The 22,792-nt window shown below is 36.3% G+C and overlaps 1 protein-coding gene and 1 long non-coding RNA gene across 4 annotated transcripts in view; both read left to right on the forward strand.

The window, feature by feature from the left end:
- Positions 1-15,654, forward strand: part of LOC107834052 (uncharacterized) — a 16,581-nt gene extending 927 nt beyond the window's left edge. The window contains exons 3-4 of the long non-coding RNA XR_001659836.1: positions 5,522-5,527; positions 15,196-15,654. This is a non-coding gene — a long non-coding RNA (uncharacterized LOC107834052). The remainder of the gene's footprint in view (positions 1-5,521; positions 5,528-15,195) is intronic.
- Positions 1-22,792, forward strand: part of fah (fumarylacetoacetate hydrolase (fumarylacetoacetase)) — a 138,398-nt gene that overhangs the window by 1,362 nt on the left and 114,244 nt on the right. For all 3 annotated transcript variants that reach the window (XM_016664784.1, XM_007579192.2, XM_016664785.1), the window contains exons 2-3: positions 19,104-19,214; positions 19,783-19,904. In XM_016664784.1, the coding sequence (XP_016520270.1) occupies positions 19,104-19,214; positions 19,783-19,904 (233 nt within the window). The remainder of the gene's footprint in view (positions 1-19,103; positions 19,215-19,782; positions 19,905-22,792) is intronic.

The raw sequence follows: 22,792 nt of genomic DNA on the forward strand, positions 1-22,792 counted from the left end.
TCCTTTAGCAAATCAATTAACACAAAGTTTTACATTTTTAAAGCCGCAGGAGAGAAACATGAATCAAACATAAACCGGAGGTCCACTTTTATTTTGAAAAGCCTATGGGCAGGCCCCAATAATAATAAAGAGTCATTCTATTGGGTGTAGAACAGTAGGTGCCTGCCATGCATTACATGGAAGGCAGTAACTGCTCTTCCCTATGTAATGCTAATGGCAGGCCCCAATTAAAGAGACATTTTATTGGGTGTAGAACAATAGGTGCCTGCCATGCAATGCATGGAGGCAGTCAGTCACTGCTCTCCCTATGCATTGCTATGGGCAGGCCCCAATTAACTGCTAAACATTGCGTCCGTTGTTCTGATTCTTTGCGTAATTCTAGTATTTTCCTGACCACCGATATTCCTGACTCGTTGGTCAGTAATGGCGCTTGTGTGACTTACGATAAATCACGTAATGTCCAGTCCAGTAATATATATATCCATCAATGCTGCTGGCGCTCTGTCCTCCTCTCGTACTTCCCGCAACTTAGCAGTGGGTGTCAGGTTACATTGTGTTGCATTCAATGTTGTCGGAAAAAAGAGTTTCATGCGCTTAAGTCCGATTTGCCATAACTATTTATTGAAATCATTGTCGCTAGCTGTGGTGGCAACAGGGGTGACAAGGCTCTCGTTTGGGGTGGCAACTGCCACCCCATGCCACCCCAGTAGATCCGCCCCTGCCAGGAACTTCTTGCTGCAAGTCAACAGCTCTACCAATTGCACCAGGAGTTTTGGATGTGTGGCACTGACAGACTTGCAAGGGCATAAATCCCATCTCATTATTGGGGGGGGGGGGGACCATAAACAGGAACATTTTTTAACAGCAATTTTTAGGGGGTCGGCAAAATTTTACTGTAACATTTTACGTTACAGTAAAATGTTACAGTAAAATGTAACGTAAAATGTGGTTTATTTATTTATATTTTTTTATGTTCAAGCTGCATCATCAAAAATGACTAGTAAGCAATGAATAACAAATGTGTTTTTCTCAGTAACAACCTGTTGAGACCCATAGAACTCAAACTAAGATTCAAAAGTTGCTTAGATGAGTTTGGTTCAGTGTCACAGAACTAATCTCTGCTACATTTACAAAAACTTAAGGCTCTAAATAAAAACAAGTTTTAATAATAAGTAACTTAATAAAATTCCTCATAAATATTGATTTATTGCAGTGGTTCTCAATACAAGACATGTTATTTAAAGGATAATTTAAGTTGGTTTAAGCTTTCCATCCATCCATTTTCTGTACACCCTTGTCCCTATAGTGGGGACGGGAGGGGTGCTGGTGCCTATCCAGCTAACGTCAGGCACGTGCAGGGGGGCGGGGGGGCTAGGGGTGCTTGAACACCTGGGGTCAAGGAGGAAAAGGGGACCTGCCCCTTTTGCTCCTTATATCTAGCCCTCACCATCCACAAGGTCATGCGGAGAGAGCAGTGCATTGACGAAGAGTATCCTTCAAAATAAAGACCTCTACTAGATCTCATGTGCTACAGATCAATTCCATGTTACACAACAGGAGTCAGTCCAGAAGAACTTCTCATGGGGAGAAGGATCAGAACCACACTCCCAACATTAGAGAATAACCTTCAACCCAAACAGTCCAATAGAAAAGCTGTGAAACAGAGAGATGCTTGTGAGAAAGCAAACAAGCTTTTCTATTACAACCGCTAATAGAAAGCTTGTTTGCTTTCTCAAACAAGCTCCCACAGTTACGACCTGGAGACAAAGTCTTCAACAAGTTAGATTCAGAAAAGACTTGGGAGACAACAGCAGTTGTTCTGAAGGAGTCTGTTACTCCAAAATTCTTTTTCATCAACATACCAGAAGAAATGGTGCTGAGTCAAAATTGTCATCTCAGAGTTGAATCAACAGCACTATCTGTACTTTGTTTTAGAGCAATTGCTGAGATGGACAGTAGTGGCCCAGCACAAGTCATCACTCCAGAGTCTGCTTCTGCGCGCTCAAATGAGACTTGGTACATCCACCCCTGTGGGTGCACCAAGACAGATTTGCACAAGATACAGATGCTTGTGCACACCAGTTGAGAAATTAACTTTGTAGACTCTTAGTTTTTGTAGCAATTAGTTAAATGCTTTTTTTTTTTTTTTTTTTTTTTTTGAGAGGGGGGATTATTTAAAAAAAATAAAGAGAAAGAGGGCCGAGAGAGCGCTGTGTGTCAGGTTCTGGGTTAATACATTTAGAGCTGCTGTCCATTAGGTTACCATCTGTCAGTTAAGCTGAGTTACAGCTCCTATTCCACAATCGTTAACACCAAGAATTTTATTAATTAATGACTTCATCACTCAGCATAATATTGATGCTATATTCCTGACAGAAACATGGTTGGATGAAAATACTAAACCACCTGTACAAATAGAATCAATTACAATTTTTTAAAGTGAGAATAAAAAACAAAAAGAAGGGGGAGGCATGGCTTCTATATTTAAGAACTTCATAAATTGTAACAAAATCTTTTTGGGTCATTTTACCTCTTTTGAATATCTAGGTATTTAGGTAAAAGGCCATAAACAAAATATGACAGTAAAATTTATCCAGAACTCCAACATATGTTGAAAACTTCTCTATTGACTTTAATTAACTTTTATCTCTCATATACATTGACTATTATTGTTTAACAATTATTTAGTAATCAACAATTGTGCACAATGATTATTGTTTGTTGATTATCATTGATTATCAACTGATACTGAGAGGGGAGTCTCAGTTCTGCCCTTTCAGTACTAGGACGGTACTGAGGCCACCCTAGTGAAATTGTTCAATGATATCCACATAAACATGGGACAACTTCAGCATTCAACAAAATTTAAGTCACACATTGGACCTGATTATTTGTAAGGGTGTGAATATTTCCAATGACTCTAACTGATGCCGCAATGTCTGATATATTCGCTGTTATCTTTGAAAGCATAATCAACACTGACTCCCTTAGCCAAACAGCTACTATTACAAAATGTTCTTTCACAGACAACACAGCAGAAACATTTAATTAAATCTCCTCTTCCTCTTCTCCCTTAAGCTGTAGCGATGTAGATGAGTTGGTAGATAACTTTCATTCTAAAATTTCAGGAATTATTGATTTCATTGGCTTCATTAAAGTGAAGGTTGTGTCTGGTAGAAACAAGTCTCCATGGAGAAATGTAAAAACAGTTAGACAACAGCAAGACATCTTTGCCGTAGGGCCAAAAACAAATGGTGTAAAACTCAACTTAACATCTATTATGAGATCTAAAAAGAAAAACTGCATACAATCACTCAACACTATAACATGCAAATGGAACGTTCTTTGTAGAAATCATAAATAAAAACATTAACAATGCTCAAGCTTTATTTGCAACAGTTGACGGGCTCACAAACCCTCCTGTGACTGTATCACCTCAACTGCAATCTAACACAGCCTGCAACAAATTTGTCAACTTCTTTGAAGAGATTTTTTTTAAAAATCAGAGGGTTAATCTCGACATCCACACTAAATCCAGTACCAGCCCAAACATAACAAATGCGGAAAAAATACTCAATTTCAACTACTGAAATATAAGCCTAGAAAAAATTATGTCAGTTAAGCTCAAGTTCCTGCTGTCTGCATATCCTACCCACACATTTCTTTAAAAAGTCCTGCCTGCCGTTACAAATGATCTGATCTGAATAGTAAACTAATCACTCTCATCAGGTGTTTTTTCCTCACTCTTGAAAAACATTGTCAAGTCAAGCCACTGATAAAAACGAACAATCTGAACAAACAACTACTGCATAATTACAGGCTGATCTCCAACCTCAAATTTATCAACAAAATTATTGAAAAGGCTGTGTTTAAACAGTTAAATGTATTCATAATGATAACCAACTGCTTTGATGTGTTTCAGTCCAGTTTCCTGGCTCACTACAGCACTCAGATTGCCTTCGTCAAAGTGTTCAATGATATCCACATAAACATGGAGTGTGGAAGTACCATAGTGCTTGTTCTGTTGAACCTCAGCACAGCATTTGACACTGTTGATCATGACACTGGAATGACTGGAGAGTTGGGTCGGACACTGCGGTCCAGTACTCAATTGGTTTGAATCTTACATAAAGAACAGGGATTTCTTTGTTTCATTAGGAAACAAATGTGGGGCACCTCAAGGCCCCATATTATAACCTTTTTTTTCTCAGGTTATAAGAGGAAATAAGATTAGCTACCATAACTATGCAGACGACACACAGCTCTACATAACAATATCACCACATGACTCAGAACGTATCCAAGCACCGAACAAATGCCTTAGAACAGATAAACTTGTGCCAAAACTTTCTTCAGTTGTACAGAAACAAAACTTAAGTTATTCTCGGACCTAAAGAGAAATGCTCTAGAGTCAATGCACAACTTCAGTTATTACAACTAAAAACCAGTGATCAGGCCTGAAATATGTGTGTAGTGATGGACTCTGAACTTTGAGAGCCACATAAAGACAGTTACAAAGTCAGTCTTCTGTCACATGAAGACATTTCCAGGATTACAGGACTAATGTTTCAGCAAGACCTATGAAACTCATCCATGCATATATCTTTAGTTGCATCAATTACTGCAACTGTGTCTTCACAGGTCTGCCTAAAAAAATCAGGCAGCTGCGGTTGATCCAAAACGCTACTGCTGACGTTCTGACTAAAACCAGGAAGATGAAGCATATCACACCAGTTTTAAAAGTTCTTCCACTGGCTAACTGTAGCTCAGAAAATAGACTTTAAAATACTGTTGTTAGTTTATAAATCACTGAACTCCTTAGCACTACAACGCATTAAAGATCTGCTGTTATTGTAACAACCTTCCAGACCTCTGAGGTCTTCTGCTCTGGATCCAGAACAAAACATGGAGAAGCAGCATTCAGCTTCTATGCAACATAAATCTGGAACAAACTTCCAGATAACTGCAAAACAGCTGAAACATTGAGTGCCTTTAAATCTAGACCAAAAACACCCCACCTGTTTGGAGTTGCTTTTGAAACATAATCAGTGAAACATTAATAAACAATCTGATGTGTAATGACAGCAAAATGTAACGTTTCAATTGTCTGTGTTCTATGACTTTGTGCTTTCATAATATAAAGCACTTTGAAATGCCTTGTTGCAGAACTGTGCTATACAAATAAAATTTGATTTGCTTTTGTTAAGGATGAAAATCCTAATCGATGAATCATAATTTGTATTGACACACGGAGCATAAAATCAGCCAAGAAACTTTACTTATTTTATTAACTTTCAGCGCTGAAAGGAGACGCTTTACCATTACATCCNTTTAGTGCCAGCACTTATGTCCCTTTAAAACAGGTGTTCTGTTTATCTTTGGTACCCAGAAAATCCGTCCTACCTTGTGGTAATGCGCATGCGCAAATCGATGCTACGTCACGTACTGCTTACTCAGCAGATTTCTTATAAATACGTCCTACCTGTGGAAGTTTCGTTTCATGTATTTTATTTCATCGCAGATTACGGTAAGTTTTATTTAATTTATTTTATACCTGGCTTTCATTAAGCTGTTGTATCACTTCATGTTTTTAGTTTTCATGATAGGCAGCTTGTAAATATATTTATAAATGGCTTTAGTTTGCCGTGTGCAATGTCGTTAAGCAAGTTATTGTTTGTCGGTTAATCAGGACAGAATACGTTGTTTTGTGGGCTTTTTTGTCCCTATATTTTAAAATATTTTAGTTTAATAACACTCTTTATTACTAAACCTTGCTAAATAGATGTTGGTAGCGATACAATGTGAGATTGAAGCTGTGTAATTTGCCTGTGTTTAATTTAATTACAATAAAAACCTGTTTCCCCTGTCTGATGCTGTTTTATTCTTACAAACGCCCCTGTATGTAAAATATTTTAACAGGTAGGATATTCTAATAAAAGGATTAGTGCATGCATCTATAGCTTTTCATTTTAAACAGGTAGGATATTGAGATGAAGGAAGTGGTATTCTTGTGGTTTTGTCATGTATATAAATTGTTCCAATGCTAAGCATAACTCCTAAGCTTCCAGTCCCGTCATTCAAATAATGCACCCATCCATCCATTTTCTGTACACCTTTGTCCCTTAGTGGGGTCAGGAGGGTTGCATGCACATTACCACAAGGTAGGACGGATTTATCTCCAGCTAACGTTCTGGGCGAGAGGCGGGGTACACCCTAGACAGGTTGCCAGTCTGTTGCAGGGCAACACACAGAGACAGAAAGACAAACAACCATGCACACACGCTCACACCTAGGGAGAATTTGGAGATTACCCAGACAGAACCCACACATGNCAACTTCAGCATTCAACAAAATTTAAGTCACACATTGTGTGTGTCAATACAAATCATAATTTGTATTGACACACGGAGCATAAAATCAGCCAAGAAAAGCATTCAGACTTTACTTATTTTATTAACTTTCAGCGCTGAAAGGAGACGCTTTACCACTACATCCGAGAAGAGTTTCTAAAAAGTCTGTGCAGCGTCTGAGGAGAAAGAGGAGGATAGCTGATTATATGAACTGAAGACACTCCCTGAAATCACACCATGTCTCTGTGGCCTAATAAGTTTCTGTTTCTCATGAGAAATGGACCTTGGTGTCTAACAGAATCAAATATGTAACTCTTTACTATGGGCCCTTTGTCTAACAATGTGTGACTCTTTCTCGACCTTGGCAAAGCGTCTCAACATTCCCCCTGTTGGGCTCTAAAAGAGCCCAAAAAGGAGAATACAAACCCTAGAGTAGACACTGTCCCTTCCGGAAAACATCCCCCGAGGCTCTTACAAATGTTGACATACATATCATCATTTCAGTCACTGATGTTGTCTTGCATTCATGTCATTTCATCTCATTTCATTTCATTTCATTTTTGGGGGGTAAAAACGGACAGGGCACCCCTATACCTCTTAGGCAGTGGATCGAAACCACAATGTCCCTCTTACAATCTAATAAAGAACATGTAAGGAAATAAAATTTTAAAGAATGTTAGGGTTAAAATTAGAAAAAGGCTAATTCAACCGTCCATGGCATGACTTTTTTTGTTTTTAGTGGAAGAAAATATTTTCCTGCAGACTTGTGAGCGCTTCGTCATCTGTAATTACACATCAATCATAAAGTCGGACCATGACACTTTCTGGAACCAAATATTATAATTATTACCTTTATGTTGCTTGTTATTTATTTATTATTTCTTTTTTTTTTTCTCAAGTCAACGCCATGCCATAGAAGGGTAATGAACTATAAAAGAACAAAGTCTGAAATTTTTGTGTTAGTTTTTATATATTTTTGTAATCCAAGTTAAAAAGAATAAAAGTTAAATTTTATGAAAATATAAAATGGGTGAAGTGTCAGGAGGATATAATTTTCTTCTTTAAAGTAAAAATGTATTATAATTATATTCACTAAGTTGTTAGAGTTAACCAAAATGTAAATATAATAGAATGTTAGGGTGATACTTCAAACTTAATAAAATGCAAAAATTAATAAAGTGTTAGGTTAATATTTTAAAATGAATAAAAGGTAGATATTACTTAAAACTTAATAGAGTAAAATTAGAAATGTTAAGCTACTATCCTTTAAAGTCAATGAAGCAATAATGAGTAATACGAAAATCAATTTGTTAGTAAGATAATAAACCAAACTTATTGAAATTGCTATGTAATATTTAAAAGTTAATGAACTACAGAAAGGATGCAATGTTCAACGAAATGAAATGGTAAGAAAAGCTTAGAAGTCTGAGTATTGAAAGGCACAGAACATACAATGAACACATTCATAAAACAGCAAACCAATGCAATAAATCAGGATCAAGGCAGCACATTCAAAACATACTATGCTGAGGAAACAAGTAAAAATGCTCTCTAAGTAAAATCCAGTAATAGTAATAAAATCTAATCATATCAGTCTCTCTATAGCGAGACCTGTCTACGTCAAATCAGTTTCTGCGTGTGTCCAGATGTAGAGCCGGCGCAGCTCGATAAGAAACCCCAACAGGCCTGCAAGGCCTCAGTGTGGCGTTTCAGCTGTAAATTGGTCCACCAATCGTGGAAGGCGCCCACAGTCTCACACCCCGGCACACCCAGAAAGGATCGGACTTCATTCTGCAACAGAAAAAACACAACAAAAAGCGAAATCAATGGATTATATAAAGAACATTAAAGTGAATGAAAAAATGTTGTTTTGTCACTGGATACTAGTACTGCCCTTATACTCTAGAAAGCTGGAGTTCCACGGCCTTCTTTAGGTTCTGGGAAACTATCTGATAGGCAGGTGGGGTTCTATTGGTACCGCTGCCCTTCTCTATGTTGAAAGTGATGCACTGAACAGCCAAGGACCTCAGGCAGGGAACACAGCAGTATCCACAGGTGATGAGGAGAGCAAGGAAGGTTCTTTAAGATTCTGCATCATCTTGATTAGTAAATAATGTTTTTTGTTTTTTTTTAAGGCTGCTCCTTGAAGCTGAAGATCATGCTTTTTCTTTTGTTTTCAGACTAAGCCAATAGAGCATCAATATATCAATAACATCTGTTATTTAATTTCTCCTCTTAATAATAGGTAAAGTAATGTTTAAATTAAGGAACACATTTCAACCTTCAAGAATAACATTGCTTGTTTTAAGTGTTGGCATATTCATAGGATCAGACAAAATCAGAAACCAAGCAAAAAATCATGTAAAGGATCAGATTATGAAATGAACGTGCAAAACTGCCCACAGTCATGTTTTATCAAAGAAATATCATTTGAAATGTATATAAGATTTATCCCTAATAGAAACTTTACCACAAATCTTAAACCATATATAAATCTTTTGCTTTTGTTATTTTAATGAGATTCAATCAAATAGTCCTCATTTAACAAGAAGTAACCCGCTATACTAAAGGCTTGTAAAATATCATCAATATTGTGAAAAGTTAATGATCCGTGTTAAATTAAGATCCCTTGTAATTTGTTCATTCATGTAATAAAAGACAACCCTATTTTGTCTCAGACAAAAACCTGTAAATTATGATTATTTTTAGATATGTCAATCTTTTTGGACCCGCTTTAAGCAGTTCCATAATTGCTCATTTGTAAATCCCAATTTAGACCAATTTAATTTGAATCCTCGTATTTTCTTTTCATTTTAAAACCTCACATAATGATTAGCCTGTTTTACAAGCATGAAGTTAACACTGTCACTACATATTTAACTGACTTATTTTATTCTCATCATGGTTTTAAATCCCAAAAGTTCAACACTTTTAACCTTTGAATAATTGGTTCTTTTGAAACACTTCTATAGAATGTTTACTTAACTGAATTACTCTCTTTTGTAGTGTTTATCATATTTATCAATGTTTTTGGCAGTTTTGGGGAGAAATTTGATACAACTAGATTTATTAAATTCTATAATGTTCAGGTTAGACCTTTCTGCATGACTTGGTTAAACCACCAATTATTTCAAATTATAGCAAGAGAGATGCAGCGATCAAACAATTTATTCCCTGTTTTTAAAAAACTGTTTTGTAGAAATCTATTTGACACGTGCCATCATTGTTAATCTTAATGTATTCAATTCAGAATATTCAGTATTACTTTAGAAACTCATTCGAATAATCAAAACATTTGTGAATTTTGATTTAGCCTCTTTTATATTTTGCTGAAGCCCAAAACTGAAAAATTTCTCAATAGATTAACTCACAATTTGCTTGAATAGAGTAATTCCATGCATCTCCCCCTGTTTCTGTATCGGAACACTGTTTAGTACAGAGACTCCTAAGAAACCCACGCAAAGCAGTTAGCCCAAATTGTCCTTCATTGCTAATTATAACAGTTGGATGTAATTTAAACAGGGTGCTTACACCTCAGTGAAATAATCTAATAGTTTATTGAAATATGTTCAGTAAACCCATAATTTGGTTCAGTAATTTTCCAAAGAGTAGATTTTCCAAAGATTTGAAATGGATTCAAATAAACTTAAATCATAACTTGAGATACTAGTCGTCTTAATTGTAGCCACTGTAATTTGAGCCAACTANATTTACCTGAGAGAGAAAAAGACAAAAGATGGAAACGACAAACAAAAAGCAAAGACGTCTTTGGAGAAGTTGCAAGAGCAAAATCTAATGTGTTACTGCTGTGTAGAAAGTTTTATCTTCTTTTCTTTAATTTATTCAAATAAGGCGTATCTTTGCTCATCCAGTCCAGGAGCTATCTCTGACCCCTTATCTGAAGCCTAAAACCCCTGCAGTGTTTACGGCCTTTCACAAATGAGTGCGAAAAGCCAACTTCCCCTGTACTGCTCTCCACACAGACAAAAGGCAGTTCAAACAATCCTAGCAAACCATCCACTGCAGCCACAGGCAAAACAAAGGTCAACAGGCCAGAATAAGTAACTGATTTAAAACCACAATTTAGGCCATTTGAATCAAGACATGCTCAGTTTTAAAACTAGCTTATTTTAAATTTATTTTCTTAACAGTATATATATACACACACACACACACGAAATATTGTTTTTAACTTACATTGTTTCAAAATAAGCTTCATGTAGCACCGAGGCTTGAATACAATTTCTTAATGTAGTATAGTTAATTATTTTTACGTCTTTCATACTCCTGCTTATTGATATGTATTACTGGACTGGACATCGCCTATTGGTCGCTATGTGATTCATTGTGTCCAGAAAACCATTTTATCCCAATACAGGACAAGGAGAAATCTGTCACGAAAATATTAGTAGCGCCATCATTTGTTATTAGATATATCTATTAAATACGACCTAAAATAAAGATTAGAAAACTGATGTTTGATAAATTCTCCATACAAATCTATAAACAGTTTAATTTCTGTTAGTTCTGTCAAGATGCAAGAAGGGGCGAATTTCTATTTATATTGGTCAATCGTTTTAAATATGCAGTAGGAGCCGTAGTTTGACGACTGTTGTAAATATCACTACGTTTTGTGAACAGAGGGGATTAGCTCAGTTTTTGTCGCTTGTTTTTAGGAATTGCAGCGGCTGCAGTGCGCCACAATAAAGGTACAATAAAGCTGAAAAACAGGTGAAGAACCAAATTAGACAGAACCACTTCTGATTGTTTGCCAAGCCAAACATCCAATAAAAGTTCCACCAAGACACTACTAAGGCACTGGGGTCATATTTCTCGACACAGGCAAAAGAAGGTTCAATGTCCAAACTTATTGATTGTTCTTGGTGATTTATTTTCCTCTTTCACCAAACAATTACAGAGATCAAACTTTCATTTGTTCTCATGCTACCACTCTTCCTCTGGTAAAAACCATCGGCCGAAAACCCAAATGCCTGCTGGTCCTTCACCAGGCCCCTACACTTATAGAAAGTGGACTAACCCAGATTACTTCCTGTCTAAATTTAGAAAATAAATAAGAAAAATAATAAAACAAAAAATAAATAAAATCAACAATTATCAACCTACAAATAAACTCTGTAAATAATACAAAAAAATTGAAATTTAAGAATAAAATAATACAATTCAAATGGATAAAGAAATAAAGAAAAACTAGAAAATTCCTTAAGAAATTTAAATGGGGCCTGCCAAAGTGTGCCCGTTGGTTTTTAATCAAGTGTTCTGATGCAAAAAAATTGCATTAATGCTAAAGAAAGCTGCAATTTACTCAATAACCTGTGGAGAATCAGAAGCATGTGGATTAAGTTGTACTTATACCACTCAGTATGTTGCATAAGCTAAAATTAGCCAAAATGCTAATAATAGCATAAATGGTATCAGTAGAATGTGGGGTATCACTACCATGTTATCTGTCATTGACTTACTCCATTCAGTATACTAAACATGGCCAATAAGTAAAAAAAATTGGCTAAAAGCTTATTTTAGGTGAAATGGTAATACTAAAGCACTGACTTGAGCAACCCAGTGCCATAACCTGAGAGAAAATGCTAATAAAGGCTCATAAAGGCTAACTTGAGGGAAAAATATTATTAAACCTAATGTAATTGGTTTAATAATATATTAAACCAATATATTGGTTTAATATATTAAACCAATATATTAAACCAATATATATATTGGTTTAAATAATTAATGAGGCACTCCGGTAAGTGCCTCATTAATGCACTTACCGGAGGGCATTAATGAGGCTTTTATTTTGAAACTTTCAGTAAGCTTCATTTGAAATGGCAACACTAATCCCATGTGTAATAGTGATTGGGTGATGGGCCAAAACTTATGAGAGGCCCCATGGGCCAAAACTTACAAACTCTCTTACATGTACTATCAAATACAGTCAAACTCTCTTACATTCACTATCAAACTCTCTTACACTCATTATCAAACTCTCTTACACTTACTATCAAACTCTCTTACACTTGCTATCAAACTCTCACATTCGCTATCAAACTCTCTCACATTCGCTATCAAACTCTTACATTCACAGTCAAAGTCTCTTTATTGTAAATCAATTACTGTTTATTGATTTACAATAAACAGTAAATCAATTAATATGATATGTTATGATAAATTAAAGGGCTGCACAGTGGCGCAGTTGGTAGAGCTGTTGCTGTGCAGCAAGAAGGTTCTGGGTTCGATTCCCGGCCCCAGTCTTTCTGCATGGAGTTTGCATGTTCTCCCTGTGCGTGCGTGGGTTTTCTCCGGGTACTCCAGTTTCCTCCCACAGTCCAAAAAACATGACTGTTAGGTTAATTGGTCTGTCTAAAATTGCCCCTAGGTGTGAGTGTGTGTGTGCGCATGGTTGTGTGTCTGTGTTGCCCTGTGACAGACTGGCGACCTGTCCAGGATGTACCCCGCCTCTCACCCGGAACGTTAGCTGGAGATAGGCACCAGCAACCCTCCCGACCCCACTGAGGGACAAGGGTGTTCAGAAAATGGATGGATGATAAATTAAAAGAAATTCAATAATTGTCATTTTCTTGATTTATCGTTTTGCTCTTCTTTTTTTTTTTACTAAAACTTAATGATACAGGTATTCAGTCTGGTGATATGGTCTCCACTATTTCTTTTCTTTTTTAAATTTTTTTAAGACTATTTTTGCTTACAGTGACTCCGTAATTAATTTTCTTTGTTGTTTCTGTTTTCATTACTTATCTTGGATATTTCAAATGTTTGATTGCAAACTCTGACAGAGTTTGATTGCAACAGAAGTTAACTTAAAATTTCAGTTTCTGATTGGACCCCAGGCAGGAGTAGGCGGGTTTTCACGGACAGAAAAATAGCTAAGCAGCAGCGACTAACAGAGGCAACTAATATTTTAAATGACATCGTTAGCGCTCCCACAGTAATGTCAGAAGTGTTTAGAAGCCGACAGCCAGCATCGGAAACCCCATCTATCAGTGGGATAGGCAGTAAAGCCAGCGACAGCACAAGTTATGGTGCTCTCTTTTCAAAATAAAAGCGCATCTCCAGTTTATGTTTGATTCACACATCAAGTTTCTCTCCTGCGGCTATAACAGGCTAAAGCTTTGTGTTNCAGCAGAAGATGGCACAATTCATGTGTAGAAAGTGCAAATGTCCAAGTCAGAGTGGCTAAGAACAACGGAGGCCTGACGCCAAGGCCACGCGATCCCACATCTCATCACCTCCTCACACGGCCCTGAACCCGCAAAACCCGGCCCCTACGGTCCCCGTCAGACCACAGGAAGCAGCTCTACTAGAGTAAAACGCAAAGTAAATTAAGAAAATAGAAGTGTATGCCACCTTTTGCTCACATAATTATAAATTAAATGTCTTTTCTGTAGCTTGTGATGTAGATGAAGAGTTGCTTCTCTTTTTGTTTGTTTTTTTTTTGTTTCTTTTTGTTGTTTCAGCCAGGCTCAGGGTCACTGGAGCTGCTCAGATAAGGTCCACTGCCTCAGTCTCTGAGCTCCAAAGAGAAAGAGAAATAGAAATGCGTTAAGATGATTCACCCTCAGATGTTTCAGAATTAACCGATTGTGGAATCAACTCCTATCAAAATTTAAACTCAAAAATTATTAAAAATTTAAACAAAATTTAGTATTTCAGCTACATACACTTTTCAGAAATTGGTTATTCAAATGCATATTGTCGAGAAAAGTTGAGCTCATCCCACTTTCCCATGCTGGAGATTTTAGTTTAATAATAACAATGAATAAAGTTATCTTTAAAACTAATTACACAGGTGACATCAAGACCCAACAGTAGAGTCAGATGGTAATAAAATTAATCTGGTTGTGTGTGTTGTTATTGTGTCCTGCAAACTTTGCTTTAATTCTATTTTTTCTATTTAATCATAAAAAATCATAATTGGACAGAAAGAGAGTCATGGAACAGGAAGAGCAGGTTTCCTGAAGAAAGATGAAGTTTCCAGCCTGCAGTGAATAAAAATGGTTCAGATTGCTCATTTCAAGGCATTAAAGGTTTAAGGAATAAAATCTAAACATTTTGAGTAATTGGATAAAACCCAGAGTAAAATTCTTAAATTAATAATGATAACTTATGATTAAACCAATAATTAATATTGGTTTAACCAGTGATTGATGTTGGTTTGATTATAAGAATATTTACACTTACTCTTATACTTATGGAAGTACTCACAGGTGAAAGAAGTAACTGTAACATGGTATCAAATGATTGGAATAATGGGTTATTCTTGGTTTCTTTTCAGAAATGTCTGTAATAACTCACATCATCATTATAATAAGAGTAACTAATGAGATATGGTTATTATAATATGGTTATTATAAAATTATAAATGAATGCTAAATCAGAGAAACTAAAATGTGATTTTGACATTGAACTTGGAATGGTGTAAAATGTGTAACTGTATCTAAAGGTCACTGATGTTGTGTAGTTGGGTAGATGGTAGGTGAAAGGTTAGGGGAAAAGAGGAACCGAATGGAGAGCAGAGGTGACCAAGGCATTAGGTCATTAGAACCGACATCATGTCTCCAAGATGGTGATGGATATGAGATCATCTGTCCAAGCAGTCAGTACGGAAGAAACAGGAAGTGAGATTTTTTGAGATGCATGAAGGAAACAGGTGCAGAAGGCAATCAGAGAACTTCAGAAAGTTCAGCTCCAAGGGAACAAGGAAGTTCATCTGAAGGTTGAGGCCAACCAAAAGGCAGTTGACGTCAAGGAAAAACGCATGTGAGGAAAGAATGTGTGTGGCTGCTGATAAGAATAAAAAGACACCAGACAGGAGGATCGGGGTTCTTTGTTCCGCAGCGTTCGAGTCGAGCACACATGGAGATGCAGAATCAACGGAGGGCTGCGTGCTGATACCCCGGGACGATGAGACTGCTCGCTGCACAAGAAAGGAACAAGATTCGTTTACCCACAACCTGGGATTCTGATTCGACTGCGGCCCCACACTCAACCCAAAAGATTCCAACGATGCTGCAGTGGACATGGGGAATAGACAAAGATCTTATATGGATAAAGAACTGAGTTAATTGAGGATTCTCTCCAGTTCAACGTTGGATCTATTCTAAAAGGATTCTGCCAAGACAAAGACAGGACTCCATCCATGGACGTTAAAGTTCTCTGCTGCCAAGATCGTCTCTGCATCTGGGTTCAAGTAATACTGCCTCCCCCAAAGCCTCTATTTAGATTAAGACACAGTGTAGGGTTAGAAGTAGGAGTAATTTCTAAAAAAAATTTAAAAGTATTAATTTCTTAATTTTTTATTGAAATGCTGTATGTCCTTTTCCCTTGCTAAAGCTTGCTAATAAAATACTAAAGTCTAATTTGATGTTGTGGACAGTTAAATTATTTGAGTCAACTAAATTTAATTCTTCTGATTATTGTAAAACCAGTGTTTGTGGTCCTAGTAAATTAGGGTGGCTTCGTACGTTCTTTAGTTCAGATAAATAATGACCCTTGGACTTATTCCTAGTTGCTAAAATTATCTAAGCAGTAAGAAGTGCACGTTAATAACAGGGAAAGAGCTACCATGGACAGACGTGGTTTATGAGCTTGGACACCGGCGGGGCTGCTCCGATGTCTGAATCATGGACTGAAGCGGGTCATAACGTCTGGATGAAGGTAGTTAGAGCTTAGACGAATCTTTCTCGCTCCCAGCTTAAATAAAAGTTCCCTACATTCTTATTTGCGTTAATACCCAGGAATTAGAGGCTTTTCGGACCCGTGAGATGGAGAGCTGGTCAGTAGTCAGTCCGCTGGAGTTTAGGAGGAGTTAGGTGCGTGGCTGAGTACTGTGCATTAACAATATGTCCAATTTTACACAAAAGTATCCTTGTGAAATTGCCACGCTTTAAGATAACTAGTTAAATTTCGTTAATAATTTAGGTCAAAAAGAGAACTGTAATCAAATATTCTTTATACCATTAATGAAAATATTACCATTATCCTGATATTTTTCAAAACAGCTGAGTGTTGTATTTATGTATAGTTTTCTTTTTAGAATTTAAAAAAAATTGTTCACATTTTATCTGAATTTTTCCCTGTGTCCCCTCAGGGGCTCCGTAGAATTTTATAGTACTTTTAACCAAAATTTTCTTAATAACAATTACATCCAACTGTAACTTTATACAATTAAATTAGAGGTGATGCAGGAAATTCATGAATATTTAATTAAACATGGCATAGATATTGATTGAAGCTATTCAAATTTACATTATCAATTTTAATTTAGTAAGATCTTCTATATAACTGTATTTCAGTCATGCAGGAAGGCACTGTATAAGAGCTCATTAAATAATCTCACAATACACCAATGTCAAATGAATAAATTCATAATTAACCATATCTATACACCAACTAGGAACTAGAGTCTATTTCTTCTCCGCCCCCTATTGATATAATTGTAAACAATTGAAAGCAATTTTGTGTTTACTATTCTCCAAAACTAAAATATTCCAGGGTGTCACAAGTTTCCCAAATGTTCTGTCTAGAATTGAAAGTAGACTATGAGATGTTCTAAATGTAAAGTTTTATCAGAAATGTTTTATGTTTATCATTTATCATTTCCCCCTTTTGTTTTCTTATGTAAATAGAAAGCAAACAAAATATTGTTCAGAGACTCTTTTTTGTACATATGTCTAAAATGTCCAACTGAAACTGTACTGCAAAGGTCAAAAGTTTGATTATTTTAAAGAGTTCAGATCAGAATTTGGATGGCTTTCCTAAAAAGCAGTGTCATTGTTCTGTGTGAACCCACAAAAGAAAAATTGATCAATTTAGGCAGAGGAGCAAAAAATGTTGACAAAGATTATGCAATACTGTAAGATGTCTTTGCGTTTCAAATCAAATGTTTTGTTGGACTTGGATTCATGTATTAATTCAATCAAAATTTAAGGCACACAAATGTTGTGAGCCAGTTGTTGTCCAATCAGTTTGTTTTTACATAATCAATTACTATCATATCCACTTTAAAAGTTTCATCATGCCCAATTTGTGCCTTTCTACCAAAACACGCATGTGTTTTGAAAACAGCAGTTAGTTCAGTTAGTAAGTTAGTTAGTTACTTGGTTTGTTATTAGAAAAAAAACAAAAAACAATAATATCAATAAAAATGAAAATAAAATCAAACCAAATGAAACAGTCTCGTAATAAATGATATCTGGTTTTAAACCAAAGCTAAAATGTGATTATCCCTCTTCTAACATACTATTTGCCATTTTGAAGTAAGGTAAAGGAATTATCTGGATTTAGAATCATAAATTGTCTTTGAGACAAGAATATGTTGTAACCAATGTAATGAACCGTACTTGAATCTGAAGCTGTTTCATAATCACCCTTTGAATCAAACACATACTCATATTTATTTACCAATTCTGTTCCCTCTTTAGACATTTTAAGGTGACCAAGTTTCACATAAAAAGAAATCCTGTTTTTGATAAGATAATAACAGAGAAAAATAATGATTAATCCATGATAAGGTTCAAATCTGTTATAAACCTCATTTTTCAAGTTTCATTCAGTTTAAATTTAACCCTATCTACAGCTAAGCCAAATTTCAAAAACTTCAACCCATTAGATGTCACTTTATTTTGTTTATAATTTTACCTGTTATGTAATTTCATTCATCCTTCATACAGTTAATTTTACCACATGTGAAAATAGTAAATTGTGCAGGATTAGTTTAGTTTCAATCAGTTTTCCCTCAGCATCATTTATTCCTTCCAGCCAATATTTCCCCAAAGGCTGTCTAACAGGTCGCCTCCTTTCTTCTGCACCAGGTATTCTAGCCCCCTTTTTCTTGTTTTTCTCTTTCTCCCTTATTTTGATATTCGTCATGCTTTGCCAAATAAGTTATTAATGCTTCTATTTGCTCACCAAGCGCAATCCATGGCCCGATGCCCCACTTTGGATCATATTTTTCCTTTACACCTGAATCTTCACACCTAAAAACTACTGTTTCTTTACACCTAAAAACTACTTAGTTTCTCCACACCTAAATTTACTTTTTCTTGTCTATACTCCTATGAACAGTTAAACTTTAGACAGGTCAGTGAAACACAATTTGAACAGAAATGTAAAAGCAATATGAAATTTAGACAAACCTGGGAAACGGTACAGACAACAGCTGATAACTGAAATTTATACAGACCTGAGAAACAGTACAATGGTGTATATTAAGGAACAAGTGTCCTTACCTTTCATGTGGGCCCTACACCAGAGTACTGTTTCGGAAAGTCTGCGCCTGAACGGCCAGTCCAATCTCCGCTCAGGTGTCAACACAAAACCATCCTCTGCTACCAACTGTTAAGGATGAAAATCCTAATCGATGAATCATAATTTATATTGACACACGGAGCATAAAATCAGCCAAGAAAAGCATTCAGACTTTACTTATTTTATTAACTTTCAGCGCTGAAAGGAGACGCTTTACCATTACATTGGAGAAGAGTTTCTAAAAAAGTCTGTGCAGCGTCTGAGGAGAAGGAGGAGGGTAGCTGATTATATGAACTGAAGACACTCCCTGTCTCTGTGGCCTGATAAGTTTCTGTTTCTCGTGAGAAATGGACGTTGGTGTCTAACAGAATCAAAAATGTAACTCTTTACTATGGGCCCTTTGTCTAACAACGTGTGACTCTTTCTCGACCTTGGCAAAGCATCTCAACACTTTCTATTTCTTCTATTCACCAGCCCAGACATCGCATTGGTGTTGCAATTGGAGACCAAATCCTTGACCTCGGTGTGATAAGCTCTCTGTTTATAGGACCTGTAATGTCCAAACACCATGATGTCTTTGATCAGGTAAAGTTTATTATTTTTAGACTTGTTTTACACTGCTAGCTACAACCTTCAATTAATCAGTCACATTAAAGAACTACTCATTTACAGTATCTCCGAACATTTTATCTGTGGCTATGATATTTTTATGGAACAACCATTGCAAAATTTTATTTCAGTATAATTTGAAAGGCCTTCACCACCTGGTTCTAACTGTTTGCACAACATTTTTATGCTATACAAGTTAAGAGCTGATAAGTGAACTGCAGAATGAGACCCTGCCAACATTCCTTCACATGACAGAGCAGTCCAGATAAAATAATATAAAACTTATTTGATTGCGATCTTAATGGTCCTAGCATCTGAATTAATTCAAACCCAATACTGTTTAAATTGGATAAAGAAGCAGAAATGTTCATTTGAGACAAGTATAGTTTATGAAAGATCAGCAAAGCACCACTGACAGTTTATCAGTTAAAATTGAAATTTGATATTCCTAATCCTCCCAACCCCATTAGGGACAAGGGTGTATAGAAAATGGATGGATGGATGGATATTCCTAATGTTTTACCAAATGTTCTTTTTTTTCAAGCCTACACTGAACGCTTTCATGAGTCTTGGTTATGAAGCCTGGAGTGAGGCGCGGAGGACGCTGCAAAATCTGCTGTCACACAATGAGAGTACTCTGAGAGATAATGTCAGCCTTCGGAGCAGGTCAGTCTGAATGCAATCTGTCTTTGTTCATTTACTGTATTTTTAGCAGGTTCCAAATGGTTGCCAGAATGGTACACAGACACGAGAGGCACAAGTCTGGTCACTGCAAGTTTAATGCACCCTTTAAAACGACAACAAAAGGCACAAATCAGTGAAAACATGAGCTACAGCTCATAACACAGAAATCTTCCCATGCAGCACAGACCAATCATCTCAACTGTAGCATTCATACAACCAATATAAATAATAAAATAAAAATTAATTGGATGAAAATCCAAATTAATATGCACATAAGAATAAAATTAATATAATGTAATTTGGCTCAGTTCAGCACCAGACTGATAATATATACTAATTTCACAAAAATAAGATTTTATTTATATATATATATATATATATATATATATATATATATATATATATATATATAATCATCATCAATGCAGTGCAGTACCAGACATTATTTTGTCATGAATTACATAAAAAAATTAAAAAATTATAAAAAAACTTTAAAACAGCAACAAAAGGCACAAATCTGTGGGCACAGCAGCTCCATCTCCCAACCCAGCTCTAGCTGCTAGCAGAGGAGAAAAAAAGTAAATACTGAGACTACCAAACACACTATAATGGAACAAAATCAAACACAGTCCTTATAAAACAGCTATTATAATCTTAATCTTATATTTCTCCACCTTTTTAGCAGACTGACTCCTTGTGGTTTCCGAGCTCTCTTTTATAGCTACAGACTCTGCCCACAGTAAGACAAAAACCATTACTTCTAACTCAAGTAAACTCTTAGTGTATGCAATAATAATTATACTGAAAATAAAATAAAATAAAAAAGCTTGTGACCAGAAACAGTTGTATTGTTTTCTCAATTTAATAGAAAACAATACAACTTGATGACATTACACCATCATGTGACTCCCTCCTGATGCGCCACAATCCGGAAACAGCCCTGTTTGAAAACTGGAAATGGGAAAATGTTTGAAGCTGAAAAATAAGTTAGGATGAACATGAGAACAGAGGCAGGAACCACAATGAACCATGCCAGTTTGAGCTGAAACAAAAAGTAAGAGTAAGTTTTCGTTGTGCGTACGTGTGTGTGCTTGTATGAAGCCACGAACTTTGACTACAACCCAGCTCGTGATGGCTCCTCTGTTACAATCAGTACTGGGCACAGAGCTCCACTTCAGATCAGACACCAGCAAGATGGAGGCAAGGCACTGGTATGGGCTGGTATTAAAAATGAGCTAGTTGGACCTTTTTGGGTTGAAGATGAACTCAAAATCAACTCCAAAGCCTACTGTATCTTTCAAGACCATGGTTTTTATGCAGGACAATGCTCCTTCATATGCATCAAAGTACTTCACCAAGTGGTTAGCCTTAAAGGTTTGTGATGGAGACCAGGGATTCCATCCCATATTGATTATTGATATTATGTTATTTATTTACAGTTCAAATGTGTTTTGTATCAGTTCTTTATTTCAGTTACATTGTGTCAGTTTATTTCTGATTGGTTCAATTTGAGTTAATTGTTTGAGTACTTGCCTTTCTGAGTGTGTCTCAGCAAGGTGGAGCAGAAAGGGAGACAAATGCTCCTGGAGCAAACCATCTTCCATTAAGAGGGGTAATACTCTGAGGATTTATATTTGGTTACATTTACTTTTTGATTGACCTTAGATTAGTTTAGTTTTAATAATTTGCATGCATGTAAATATTTGTTGGATCATTTATTGTTAGGTTTGTGTAAGTAGTGTTTGTTTCTTGTTTGTCTTTTTTTTTGATCACCCCTTTACCTGGTGTAAGTGGAACTTGCCTCAGGCATAAACGTCAGCTTCTTTGTTTCACTGTGTGAAGGGTGTCGATGTAATGATGACCAAATAAACCCACCTCAAATACATTCTGTTGCCTCGCCTCCTTGCTGAATGCAGAGCCTCCGCCAGTCAAAAGTGACAAGGTTAAATAATGATGTGGTCCTCCTTCTTCAACAGACCTAAACCCCAACTTAAAATAACTATTTGAGCCCCTGCCCCTTTTATCCTTGATGCCCCTAGCACCCTTTTTGAGTGTTTTTGTTGTTGTTGTTGTTTTTACATTTTTTTATTTATATTCTTCATCTGTGTCCCAGGAGGCCTGCTTGTGGCCCTCCTCAACAACAATAATGTTTAGCTAAATATAACAATTTAGCAAAAAGGAGGGGGTAAAGGAGGGTACTGGACTAAAGGAGGGTGCTTTAGTCAAGCACTGTGTCCCAGTGCTGGACTAAATGCCCAGCTTGTTACAAGCAGCCTGAGTCGGCCCTACCACCCTACAGATAAAGCAGTCCTACAGCTTTACCTGGTTCTGTGGTAAGAACCAGGTAAAGAAACTGTACCGTGACTATCACTGCGACACACCTCAGAGCCCCGATACCGTCTGCTTACTGTTCGCTCTCTGCTTCACCTTTACATTACTACTAGAGATGTGCTGATCAGGTTTTTCCTGCCGATTCCGATTCCGATCAACCATGAGGGCCGATTACTGCCGATCGCTGATACCGATCACATAATTATTATTTTTTTAATCATAAACACTACCGGTTACATTATGTGGAAAAAGGAACAATGAATTCACCTTAATTTAGACAAAAACTTGTTTTTAATAACTTTTTCCAAGAAGGAAACAAAACAAAACAGGCATTGTGCAAATTGTACTGCTATGAGTAATACTATCTTTAACAGACTGAAAACATATGAAGGCTCTGAAGTGGCTAAATAATGCAAAAAGTCAAAATAAAACCTCTCAACATTGCCAAAAGATTCAAGTATAAAACTGTTAAGAAAGGAAAAATTGTTGAACTTTAAAAACCTTTTGACTCATTATATCCTCTCTTGTGCCCGGGTTCA

Source organism: Poecilia formosa, unplaced genomic scaffold (genome assembly GCF_000485575.1).
Source record: "Poecilia formosa unplaced genomic scaffold, Poecilia_formosa-5.1.2 Scaffold511, whole genome shotgun sequence".
Classification (NCBI taxonomy): domain Eukaryota; kingdom Metazoa; phylum Chordata; class Actinopteri; order Cyprinodontiformes; family Poeciliidae; genus Poecilia; species Poecilia formosa.